At 27.9% G+C, this 13,699-nt stretch overlaps 1 protein-coding gene across 1 annotated transcript in view; it reads left to right on the plus strand.

Moving 5' to 3' along the window:
• The first annotated feature begins 785 nt into the window (after window positions 1-785).
• The window catches only part of LOC145192066 (uncharacterized), a 65,984-nt gene continuing 53,070 nt past the window's right edge, over window positions 786-13,699 (plus strand). The window contains exons 1-6 of the mRNA XM_090076447.1: window positions 786-2,231; window positions 4,312-4,440; window positions 7,546-7,803; window positions 10,106-10,363; window positions 11,559-11,816; window positions 12,209-12,541. Coding sequence (XP_089932573.1) covers window positions 4,317-4,440; window positions 7,546-7,803; window positions 10,106-10,363; window positions 11,559-11,816; window positions 12,209-12,541 — 1,231 coding nt within the window. The 5' untranslated portion in view covers window positions 786-2,231; window positions 4,312-4,316. The remainder of the gene's footprint in view (window positions 2,232-4,311; window positions 4,441-7,545; window positions 7,804-10,105; window positions 10,364-11,558; window positions 11,817-12,208; window positions 12,542-13,699) is intronic.

A 13,699-nucleotide genomic window follows, 5' to 3' on the forward strand; every position in this document is an offset into this window, starting at 1 on the left:
TGAATAACTTTAGGGGCACTTATTTCATACTTCCACCCTTAACTATATATTTTATATAGGTACGGGTACCTTCTTTTCCGTTTTGATAGCCATAAGTACACTGCTTTGCGTCCCTGTTCGGAACTATACAACCACCATAAATTGCAAAAAAAATGACTTTTTTAGTTTAGTAGTTACATACTAAAAAAAGGTTAATTTTTACAACCCCTGGATAAATAAAATATTCTTAAAGATAAAAAAAAAAAGTAAAAAAAAAAAATAAAAGGTACAAAATATCGACGCATGCGTAAAATGGAAAAATATATTGTTACAACTTTACGTTGTTCCTAAATAACTAAAGCTTGTACGTGTGTGTCATCGTGTGTGTGTTTGTGCGTGTGTTTGCGTGTGTGTGTATTTGCGCGTGTGTGTTTACGTGTGTGTTTGTGTGTGTTTGCACATGTGTGTTAAGTTATGTGAAAAGAAACTTGTACAACAAAATGTAGTAACTATCCGAATGTTTATGTTGAAAACAAATGGACCTTCTAAAACTGGGCATATCTTTTTAACTAAGAGCTTGGACATGTAATATATAACATAACAAAAGTCCAAAAAGTTAAAAACTCTACTTTTTCTTTTTAATGTGTATGAGATTTCGACTTGTGATAAGTTTCTATAAAAAAACATCTTTGCAGTTGTATAACAGTGGATTGACATATAATGGAAACATTTTTAAACAATAGAAATTAAATTATATTAAAGTCTGTCGGATTCGTCTAAAATTTTTGGTCTCGTCTATCCAGTCACAACAACTTTCTTTTAGTTATTCAATATAACAGCAATAGAATCAGGTTTTAAGCTTAATTTTATATAGCTAGATATTTATAATATTTTAGGAAATAACGCTGATCATAATATAGAAATTGAGATCATTTACTTAACTACTTTAGTACATGTATAACTAGAGATATAATAAATAATATAAAATATCAACTAGTTTTGTAGCTACCTAGAGCATATTAGTTTCATGTCCAGGGAACTACTCCATCTTCTATATTGCTGTAGACTTCTAGTTTATAAAAATATTATAGAACTTTCTATTAATAACAGAAATATAGTAGTTAAGGATAAATAACTTATACATAAAATGAATGTGAATACGATAAAGAAAAAAATTATTTGTCACAGTTTTAAATAATTTAGCAAAGCCAATTTATGGCAAACCGCAAGAATAACTAAGTATTTAGTATTAACATAACATGATTTACCAGCTATATATAAACTAATTTTTATTTGACTAAAACAAATGGGTTATTATGGGCCTTTTATGACAAATGAAATAATATATATGAAATAAGAAAAACGAAAACATGAAATATTTGGCCGCATTTTTCAAGATAATTATAAATTTCAATATCTTTTTAAAAGGTTCTGCTTTATCAAATGAATTATAAAAAAGCCCATTAGAAAATACCCCTACTAAAAAAATAATGCATAATGGAATATATATCATTGAGCTTAGAGAGTAGTCGAGGCAAAAAATGACGTCATATCGGAAAAAATACACAAAAAATACACAAAATTAAGCCTAGTGAATGAAGGACCAAAGAGTTGAATGAAACCAGACCTTGACTAAAAATTTTATTTAAGCTTTTTTATATTTCGCTATACTTTTTTTAGTCATTTTAAAATTATCCTTACAGGTCTATTTTATTATTGACGGAACTTTGTTTACACGAAAAAAGTTCCCAAATTTACAAATGTTTATCTTGGAAAAATGATGAAAATCTGTTCGTGCTGACAACTAATTTCTTTTACCATGGTGTAAATTGTTTGGTAATTTATCAACGCGTGAAGTAATTACTTTCTCCTGAACAGTCTTACTAAACGAATGCTATAAACGTTTAAACTAATACCACGTGATCAAAGTTTCTGTTTTAAAACTGTTGGCAGCAATTTTAATAGATTTTTTTGTTGACGGGTGAAAATTTAGAGTTAGTCGGAAACTCGCATGGCTCGCTGATTTCTGCGGCCTCTCTGATGTAAAACAATAGGTTTTACGTCCATCTCTTATAGGTCCATGGTTACACAGAGCTGTCACTTAAGTATCACGTGACCGCAGGAATTTAAGGAGTAATCGCTACTCAAAATATGAACAAACAAATTGGTTAGTGTAGTGCAAGATCTCTTCAGACTGCGTTTTCTCCTTGAGCAAAATTTACTGTCTTGATTTACCTATGCAACAGGACAAGGTAAAATTTACTAGCTAATTATATATTCAAACTTTTTAGTTCCAATATTTTAATATGGTGCATTTTATGCATGCAGGTATTTTGCTCAAAACAAGCATCAAATTAGAAACTGCAATTGGTTTAAGGGAACTTTTCATTAAAAACATTCATTCCAAACATGTCTTTCAAAGTTTCTTTTGACTTGGTGTTAGAAAAAAATGTTTTTTTTTTAGTATAATTTGAAATCTTTTTTCTGAGTAATTAACTTTTGCTACTCATTTCTATCATTTAAATAATAATATACTATAATTATCTTATTACATAACATTCATGTACAAGAAAATATAAATAATTTTAGATATTATGACACCAAATTTTAATGCTTATTTATTACATTTAATTTGATTCCCTCTTATATTTGCTTCTTGTTCACAATTTGTTTGTTACAGGAGAAAGTAACCATGTTAATATTTTATTTTCAGTTCTGATAGTCAGTCCTTCATGTAAATAAAGATTAAAGAACTTATTTTGTGTTCTGCTTATCTCATTTTCAAGTAGTTTATGCTGATGAGAGCTGTGACTCAATGGTTTTTTGCTTTAGCCAAATGATATTTTATAGTTAATACTATTTACAGGCCAATTAAATATATTCAGTGATTTAGTTTTCAATCTTTGAATCTAGATACTCATTGAAGGTGAAGATATTTTTACTGAATCTAGGTCACTTAAATCAAATGAATAAAGTTTAATCTTGCTTATTAAACATTAAAATATTATGAAAAAGAAAACCTCTCTGATTGCTTAAACTTTTATTATTTCAAAATTATTTATTTTAGTACCTGACAATACAAATTTTACAACTACAAACTTCTTTTTATTTGCAGTTTGAAACTTTGTTTAGATCTAAAAAAGATTGAAAAAGTGCTATTATTTGAAAATTATCTTTAAAAACAAATTGAATGAAGCAGAAAACAGCCATACTAAATAATTTTTATTTATAATAATGCTTTTGTTAGCCAGTATGCTTCTTAATGTTTTTAACCATTAGTTGGTTTGGATTTTTTTATTTATATGAAGCCAAGTTCTTGTAAATCAGTAAAATGTGAAACTGAGAAATAACTTTTCACTGACATATTTTATACAACTTAGAAACAATACAGTTTAAAAAAGTATATTGTTTTGTTTGTTTGTTTTTTTTTAAGCTCAAAATTAAGGAGTATTTATTTGATAAATTTAGACAGAAACTGCAAATCAAGTTTGTTATTCTCTTATTCAGGTCTTTTTTCTTATAAATGATACTTTTTTATTAAATGAAAATATCTATTTTACTCCTCATTTGTTACTCATGCTGTTGCTTACTGCTTATAAGCACCTAAAAAAGATTGTGAAAAAGTGCTATTATTTGAAAATTATTTGAAGATTATTTTATTAACTTCAAAAAGAAATACTTGAACATTCTTGATAAAATTGTAGTCAAAATGATGTGCTAATTGGTTTTTCACTATTTTTATTATAAAAGAAAAGTTATTTAAAAAAAAGTTTAGTTTTTTATGATATTGTCTACAAAATTTTTGTTCTAAATTTGATATGTCAATCCAAATATCAACTAAACCCATTCAAACTGCTTTCCTTTTTAAGCTAAAAAAAGTAATCTAAAGAAAATTAGCAGTTTTTTAAAAAGGTGCTTTTGCTATACAATAAAAAAGCATTGCAGTATTGTTATGTTAGTACTGAAATTTAAATGTTTTTGCAAATAGTAGACTGCAATTCCACTATACATGTTTATACCCTGTATTGGCAATATCAGAGCTTGAATATCCATTAATCGTATTATTAAATTTTATTTCAACCTTAGCATATAGATATTAATAAAATCATTTTTTATTGGTGACTTTTTAAAGAGAAAAATCAACACTTCAAACTTTTTTTATGTGTTGATTGCTCTTTCACTTCAGAGTAAACTCTAGTTTTAACAACATTATTAGTATCATTTCTTTCCTGGTCTTAAAACAAGAGTTGAACATACCAAATTTTCAGATTTTTTCTTTATTTTTACTATTGTATGTTAAACATTTTAAAATTTAGAACATTCTTTTGACAGGTCTAATGGGTGGCATTCTTGGTAAAACAATTTTTAAACAAAGTGTTGTTGGCTTCCAAGAAACTGATGATAATTGGAACAATATTATTGACTCTAGCAACTCAACAGCACACTCTTTGGATCATGAAGGTATGATACTATAAAACATAAAACTTTAATTTAGATTTTCTGCTTTCCCCAATTTGTATTTTTCGCAAATATTTATAGTTTTTCTTTTTACCTATAAAATGTTACAAATTTTTCTATTGTATTATATGCAATTATTAAAAGTATATGAAAATTACTTAACAAGTTTCAAAGTATTTCAAAATATTTTCAATTTTCAAACAGTTGTCAATGTTGCATAAGTTAAATAAAACTTGAAAATTTACTATGAGCTTTAGCTAAAATATTTGGACAAGAAATTTATGCCATTGAACTGTAATTTTTCCTTGCATAATTATTACTATTAAAACAAAGTGCAATTCAAAATTTTCTTAAATTATTTTTTGTTTTCATAAATATTCTACTGCTTTTATGTAAACCAACACAAGAATCTTTGCTTTTATATGTATGTATGTATGTATGGATGGATGGATGGATGGATGGATGGATGGATGGATGGATGGATGGATGGATGGATGGATGGATGGATGGATGGATGGATGGATGGATGGATGGATGGATGGATGGATTTTATGTAATTTAGTGATAACTTGATGTACAACTTAATGTACAACTTCACAAAGATCCTTAAAAGCTTGTGAACTGTGATGGCCATTTCTATTGCTACATTAAAAAAAAAGTCACTTTTTTTAAATTTTAGTAAAGCATTATTGAACTAAGTTTAAAATTATTTAAGTCAAATGCAATCTGATTCCTATTTTACTATCATTATTATGACATTATTAGATGCCACAGCATTATTAGATGTTTCAGTTTCAGATGATAGTTTCTGCTCTAGTAATTTCAACTAGTGTTGGAGAGTCAGAGTTGAGAGTTGGATTTTAAAGGGTCAAAGCTTTTTGAAAGAGTTGATAGATATTGATAGTTGTGTGGTCTGTTGGTTTTCCACAATAGGCTGCATTAACAATACTTACTACTGTGATCAAAAAGTAAGGTGAATTTTTTTATAAAATGAAAAATCTTTATTTATTCTTCCAAATCTGTATCGTCCCCCTCAAAATAATCCCCCCCGGCCCCAATACACTTTTGCCAACATTTTTTCCAGTCTTCGAAGCATGCCGAAAAGTCCTCGGTAAGGATAGCCTTCAATGCGCGTGCCGATTCACGTTGGATCTCTTCAATGGACTCAAAACGATTTCCCCGGAGTGGTCTCTTGAGCTTTGGGAACAGCCAGAAGTCACACGGTGCTAAGTTGGGCGAATACGGTGGTTGTGGAGCAACATGGGTAGAGTTTTTGGCGAAAAACTCACGAAGAACCAGTGCTGTGTGCGAAGGCGCATTATCGTGGTGCAAAATCCAAGAGTTATTGGCCCATAATTCCGGTCTCTTTTTGCGAATAGCTTCACGCAAACGCTTAAATAATATTCCTTGTTGACAGTTTGGCCAGTTGGAAGGAATTTGTAGTGCACGACACCACAATAATCAAAGAAAACAGTCAACATGACCTTGATTTTTGAGCGACTTTGACGTGGTTGCTTTGGTCTCGGCTCGCCTTTTTCACGGTATTCACTCGATTGGTCGGTTGTTTCAGGGTCGTATGCGTAGACCCAAGTCTCATCGCCAGTAACAATTTGTTTGTAGACGTCTTGATAGTCAGAAAGCATTGCTTCACACGTTTTAACGCGACGCTCTTTTTCAAAGAAATTGAGAAATTTCGGCACCAAACGTGATTTGAGTCTTCTGAGGCCCAAATGATCCTTCAAAATCGCTTGCACCGACCCAAATGATATTCCAACCATGTCAACAAGGTCTCGAATGGTTAACCGACGATTTGCAAGCACCAATTCTTTGATTTTGTTGATGTGGCGATCATCAATCGAAGTCGATGGTCGTCCGGAGCGTTCCAAGTCATCAACACGTTCTCGGCCTTCTTTGAAGTCTTTGTACCACTTGTAAACATTTTTTTGAGACATAGTCTCTTCACCGAAGGCCTTTTGCAACATTCGATACGTTTCAGCAGCAGAAATATCATTCCGCAAACAAAATTTAATAGCACTTCTTTGCTAAATAAAATTAGACATCGTGAAAATCGCCGAATGCACTTTTGGTACTTCAGAAACAAGCGTAAACAAAAAAAAATAATTATGAATTTGACATGTAATTTGGCGCAAATGTTAATGACATTCCTACCAACTTAAAAATAAAAAAGATTGGACGATTCGAATAAGGCGGGAAGTTTAAATTAAAAATTCACCTTACTTTTTGATCACAGTAGTATGTGGCTTACCATTGATAAATTAAGTTTCTGTAAATTTTATTTTGTATCTTGTTTATTGTAGTTTACATATTTAACAATGAAACAAGTTGCCATTTTATTAATTTTATTCTATTTAATGTATCAGAAATTGTTCATTTTGCATCTATATTGTTTTCCATGTGTTGTAAAGTCAGCTTTATACTTTCTTAATAAGAAAGATTTAAATGTTTAGACATATATGAAGCTTATTGGTAAAACTGCCTCAAAATAAGGAAAAAATATGGTCACTTTGCACAGCCTCATACTTACTGTTTTTATATATTTTTGAATTTTTAACATTTTTGTAAGTTTTTCAATGCTGAGTTAAGTAACTTTTCTAGCCACACTGAAAATTTTTCATTCTTGTTTTTACTCTAAAGTAATGAAGTTAATGAAATAATTTTAAATTTGATTCAGCAGATTTAATAAAATTAAATTCTTCCAAAAAGATATTCTTAATTGTTATTTTATGCTGTTTAATAAAATTAATTTTAAAAATGAAAAAAAAAAAAATTTCTCTTATAAAAATATATGCTTTAATCCTCTTTGTAATTATAAGAAAACTTTGTGTATGTTTATATAACTATTTAGAATTTATTACCAAAGCTTCAGGATTTCAAAGTTTTAAAAAAAAGCAAAATTTAGAAAGCATTTTCAGAATAAAATAAACCATAAGGTTTTGAAATGTTTCTTTTTTTTTTGAAGATTGTGCTGTCCCTTTTTTTTTCCCTTAGAGAACCACTAATTGCAAAACAATTTAATTTTTAGCAAAATAATATTTTTGGACATCATAAATATTATTTATGTAAATCTTTTTCTTGCCTTAAATCTAGATGCAGATGAAAGAGTTAGAAAGATTCTGGTTGAACAAGTTTCCTCTGACTGGATGAGATTTGCTCATATTGTTTGTTTAAATGCATTTTACGACATGGTGGAAGAAATTCAGAAAGAGAATAACAATAATGAGCTGAAATTGAAAATATTTCTTCAAAGAATTATTGAAATCAATCCACTGAACTTTTATGAAGTGATTGCAAACTCTCTTTATGCTCTTAAAAGATTTGATATTTTGTTGCGTTTGGCATTGAATGGTAAGTAATAAAATTTCCTCTCAGCATTGGTAGAGTGCAACTTTTTATCTGTGTGATGATTTAATAAAACAAAATCATTTGGCCTAGTTTCTATGTTTTTAGGAAAAATTTCCTATTAAATTTCAGCTCTTCTTATTTCCAGAGTAATAAATTTCATAGTTTTCTTCTTGGAAAAGTTTTCCATAAATGCCTATTAACAGAGAAGAGTTAGTTAAGATGCTTAAGCATATTGTGTTATTATGTTTGATGTGAGTGTGTTTGGAGGGAGGGGGGGGAGAGGTATATATAAATATTTATACATATATTAGAGAGAAAAGTTTTTTAAAAAATGTTAAACTCTGTTTAATCTTTTTAACAAAAAGGAAAAGAAAATAGATTCATTACTTTTTATTGTTTATGTTTTGTGTTTTTTTACATTGCTACTCTATATTTTTAACATTCTGTAATTTAACCTTTCTGAAGTTTTTTGATTTTCACTTTTAACTTTTATTTCTGTGGTTGTAATTATTATCAATAAAATAAGATCAATAGGTAAATTATCAGTACATGTAGGGGAAAAACAGTTGATTGCAATAAAGAAACATTAATATAAAAAAGTATACAATTTTTTAAAGGATGTCTTGCGTAAGTAAAATTTGCAAAAATGCTAAAAAAGGTAGTTATTCTATTCAAATCCTATGATATAGAATAGTTTTCTGTATAGCCTAACTGACTAAATTTATAATGTCAATTAGATGCAATATAGATGCATTTGTGATGAATGTGTCGAAATTTACTAGTGCTGATAAAATTGTGATGTTGGTGTTCCTACTTTTTATGATTCAAATAATTTTTGGAATAAGTATTATTTCAATAAGTGTTATGCAATCAGCCACTTATTGTATCTTTATTGTATCATCATTACTACTTAAAAGAAAATTGTTTTTCAGTTAGTACAATAAGTGGTTTTTGCTGTGACTATAAAAATTTAATTGGCTACTTTTTTGCATAATTTGACAATAATTTGAGCGTACAATTCTCAGTTGTATAGTTGAAGTGCTTGAAATGAATTGAAAATTCACTTAATGTTATTGTCAGATGGCAAGCAGCAGTTATGGTTTGCCCAAGAAAGATTTATATGATTGATATGGTTTTTTATTAGTTAATAATTTTTTTCCAGTTCCCCTAGAACAACAGGAACAATATCTTAAATTGAATTACAATAACTTAAAACAAATTCTTTTAGCTTTTGAAAATTAATGTACAGCAAAAAAGTTCAAAATGCGGTTATGTTAAACTTGGTTAAATCCATACAATAAAACTTTATTTTATAAGACTTAATTTCTCAGAATATTGCAGCACAACACAAAACCAAAATTTTAACTTTTTTTTTATATCATTTAATAAGCATTTGTTAATAGTGTCAAAAATATGTAAAACATCACCAAAAGGTCATTTAATTTTATTAAAAGTGAATGAGTATCTATGTTGTTAGGAACTACAGAAAGTAAGTATACATGCTTTGAATAAGTTTAAAAAGGTTGCTATCATTGACATTGGTGAGAAGAAATACTTTCTTTAAAGTATTTAGTTTTGTGAAACGGTGTTTACAAATTCATAAGAAGAATTTTAAAGAGACCTATTTTAATTAAAATGTAACCCAATCATTGATGCTTAAACTTAAGAAGAACTTCTCTGCTCACTAACTTTCCACGAATTGCAAGACTTTTTTGCCTTTACTGATGTTGTCAAGTTCAATTTTGTGATTTTAAAATACTTGAAGCTATTGTTATATAATCTCTACATTTGCTGCGCCCAAGGAATTGAACATTCTCCCACAGATGATTAGTACCTGTAATAACAATTCCATTAGTTTCTGGCATAGTCTACCAATTTGTTCTTGATTCAGTTTAGTATTTTTGGATATCTAAATATCTTTGGATATTTCTGATTGGTTTTTGAATTTTATTAACATAAATTGTAATTCTTTAATATTTGTGATGCAGATTTGGTTTTTCAGAGAGATTTTATCCAATTGGAATTTTAAAGTTAAACAATTTAAAGTATATTTATGTTTCAATTTTACGATCGCATTGGATTTGAAATAACCTATATTTATCTCTGTGAATTTTTCCGAGAAATGTTGAATTATTTTACATTATAACATCAATATTTCATTATTTTTTATAAATAGAGTTTCCTGAAATATTGTTATATATCTTAAACAATTGTATTTATGTTTTAAATGTATACAGATACAGTTAGTGTAGGTTTAATCTGTTTCATGCTACCTTCATTTTGATTGTGTTTTTCTTGTATTTAGAAAAATTTTCAAAAGTGAAGAAGTTCTTGATCGAACATTTATCAACTGACTGGAAGAGATTTGCATACGAGACTCATTTAATTGACATTGTAACTATTGTTAAACAAATTGACCAAGATAACAAGGATGATAAATCTAGAATGGCATCTTTTCTCGAAAATCTTTTTGAAATTGAGCCATTCCAATACAAAGACAAAATTAGAAATGCTCTAATTACATTAGAAAAGTTGGATATTTTATTTGGTGTGGCATTAGATGGTAAGATTACATTTTGATGGTTTTTGTTGCAAAGTTTTTGTAAAATGTGGTGAGTCATACTTTTATGGTTTCATATCAAAGTTCTTTTTCAATTTTGTAACTGGTAATTAAACAATACAATTAATGCTGATTTTCAATTAGGTCATTACTCATATAGTCTAAAGATGTATAATAGTATAAAGCATTATTTTGAAAAGAGAAAAAAATGGACTTTTTAATATTGCAATACAAAATATATCAATTTATTGTCTCAGTACACAATAGATAGAAACACAGATATTGAAAAAAGTGTTATTGCAAATAAAACTAGGTACAAAAAAACAAAATCAGGATTTGCTTGCTGTCCTGAAGATTTATTTATATGGCAGCATTGAGTGATTGTTTTGCAAATATAAACATAATGAAAAACATAATTTACACTCTAAATGGTTATCTACTGTTTAAAATTAAGTTATTAGGGCATGGATGAAAAAAAGGGAACTTGGTTTTTTACTTGTTTGTAGCAATTTTTTTTAAATTTTAAGTAACGGAAATTCAGTTTTTCAGGACTTGTTTACTTAACTTAAATTTATGTTTGAAGACTGTTAATATGAGACATTTGAATTTAGCTACAACAGCTATAAAAATTTCTTTGTTGTTGCAACTTAGCAGGATCAATTACTTGCTACAGGTAGCCTCTATTCAAGTCTTTCAAAACTACCTGTTGTTTCTGAACCCAAATGGAATTGATATTCTTTTTTATAGTTGTTTGTAGCGGGCCTTCTTTTCACTTTCACTAAAGAAAAGCTTTTAATTTCTTTTTTGATTTTAAGAAAATATTCCCGATAGTTTTAAATTCATTTCAAGCGCATCTCATTTGATAAATAGGGTTTGTAAAATCAGGCATTCACATTCTTTTCTTTTTGTGAATCCAGGCATCATCATTTTCAAGTGCAAACATCAAACAGCTTTTATAAAACAATTTCATATATAACTTGAGGTATTTTTCAATTTCATGTGCCTTTAAGTTAAGTCTCTCTATGCTAACTGCATTTTAATACAAATCAACAGATGGAACATCTTTCAGTTCAACTGATAATGTTTGCACTTTTTGAAAATGATTTTAGATTCATTTTTTATCAATCTTGAGGCTCCAACAGCCTGCTTTAAAAATATGAATAATATAACTGTTAAGAAAGTATGATTCTTTTCTTAGAAAATTATGAAACAGTTAAGTGCATCTTAATTGAGAGTGTATCCACTGACTGGAAGAGATTCGCTCATTGCACTTATCTGCATGACATTGACAGTGTTGTAGAACAAATTGACTGTGGTTACAGCAATAATCAATCAAAAATGGCTGCATTTATAGACAAGCTCTATGAACTTGATCCTTTAAATTACAAAAAGTTAATTGTAAATTCTCTCAACGTTGCTAGTAGATTTGATGTTTTGTTCAGATTAGCTTTGTTTGGTAAGAATTGGTTGTTTGTTTTTTTTCAGTATATTTATAGAATTTTAAAATTATTTTGTAAAAGGTGAGATTTCAACAAAATGCATTTTTTTAAATTTTTATTGATAAATTTTGAAGCCTGTGAGATAACCTGGTTTTCACAAAAGTTACAAACTTCATAAGTAAAATAAGTAATTTATCATTAACATTTATGGTTAGAATTAGTTAAATGTTTTTCTAAACAATATCATCATGACCAAATGTTTATTACTGATTTCAATTCATTCAATTTTTTAGGTTGATACTTTTATCAGCTGCTTTTTTTTTGCAAATGAAAAAATTGATTTTAAACCTTGTTTAACTTTTATATTTTTGATACTGTGTTTGATTAGTTCTTTTTTAAATACTTTTAGAAAGTAATGAAATTGTATTAAAGTTATTGCTTGAGGATGCATCTTCTGACTGGAAGAAATTTGCTATTTATACCTGTTTATATGAGGTTAACAGTATTATAGAGAATATTGACCAAGAGAATAATAGCAATCAAATGAAAATGAAAGCATTACTTGAAAAGCTTTATGATATTAATTCATTGCAGTTTAAAGAGCTGATTAAAAGTACTCTGATTACAATGAAAAAATTTAGTGTTTTATCAGCATTTGAAGAGGAAGGTTGTCTTCGAACAGAAAAAGAAGAAAAAGAAAAACTAAATGAAGAAATAAGTAAAGAACCTGCTCTTATAAATGGTATCTTTTTAAGTAATTATTTCACTTGTAGTATATTTTAAAACCTGTTTTTTTATAACCTTTTATATTGTTTTTACTTTTTTATTCAAAAGAATGAGAGTCGTTCAAAGCCATTAAAAGTTTTATGTTAAATAATTTTCATACTTGTACAAATAATAATGATAATAACAATAAACTATAATACAATAAACTGATCTAATCTTAACAAAGCATTGAAGAACTCCTTTGATGAATATCACTTTAGAAAAAATGAAAATATTTTTCTTAAAATTAAATTTGAATGTTGGAGTTTAAATTGGGTCAGCAAAAAGTATTAGTAATTAAAGTTTTAATAAGATTAATTTACAATATAATGTTATTTTCTATATTGAAATGAGAATGATTTTTACCAGCAGCCAAACAAGAAGGAAAAAAATCACTCTTATATACATATTAAGATATTTATATAAATAATAACTGAAAAACATGAGTGAACTTTATATATATATAAAAGAAAAAACTATTAAGCAACCATTTACTCCTAGTTAGTTTAAATATAAAACAGCCAGACAAATGGTACAAATAGTAACTTTTATTTTAATTACAAGTAATAATTTTTGTAAGAGTTTCAGGTACTTACATTAAGTTACCTTTATCTGAATGCATCTCTTACAATAACTACTATATCAAAGTATTGACACATAGTGCTTTGTAGATAATATCAACCCCCTGAAGCCATCCATTGAAGAAAAAGAAAGTAAGTTGTTGTTAGCTGCAGAAGTTGTTTGGCAATATGCAACATCTTGTTGTTTGAATGTTGTTTAAATATTTTTAAACATCAGATCACATCAACAAAACATTATGTTTTTAGGAGAGATTTCAACTCATACAAGTATTATTCCTATTTAATCATTTTTATTAAATAATTTTTTTAATTCCCATCCAAACTAAACAAAATCAATTAAGGAAACCCAGGGTAATTTTAACATGTGTAAACAATTCTAATTAGAGTTAAACAGTTTCAACTGATTTGTGGTTCCTTATTGTAATGACATATATTCCCTATTCATCACTCACTATTATAATGCCCAAGTTCAGGGAAATTTATTGTAGTCTTTATTCATTTTTTCAATCTTCTCAAGTGTCAATGCTACTCTGTTGATGGGGGTAACATTGACT

The sequence above is a fragment of the Hydra viridissima genome, unplaced genomic scaffold (genome assembly GCF_058129835.1).
Source record: "Hydra viridissima isolate aposymbiotic clone 2 unplaced genomic scaffold, HvirCarnegie_v1 scaffold_1, whole genome shotgun sequence".
NCBI classification, from domain to species: domain Eukaryota; kingdom Metazoa; phylum Cnidaria; class Hydrozoa; order Anthoathecata; family Hydridae; genus Hydra; species Hydra viridissima.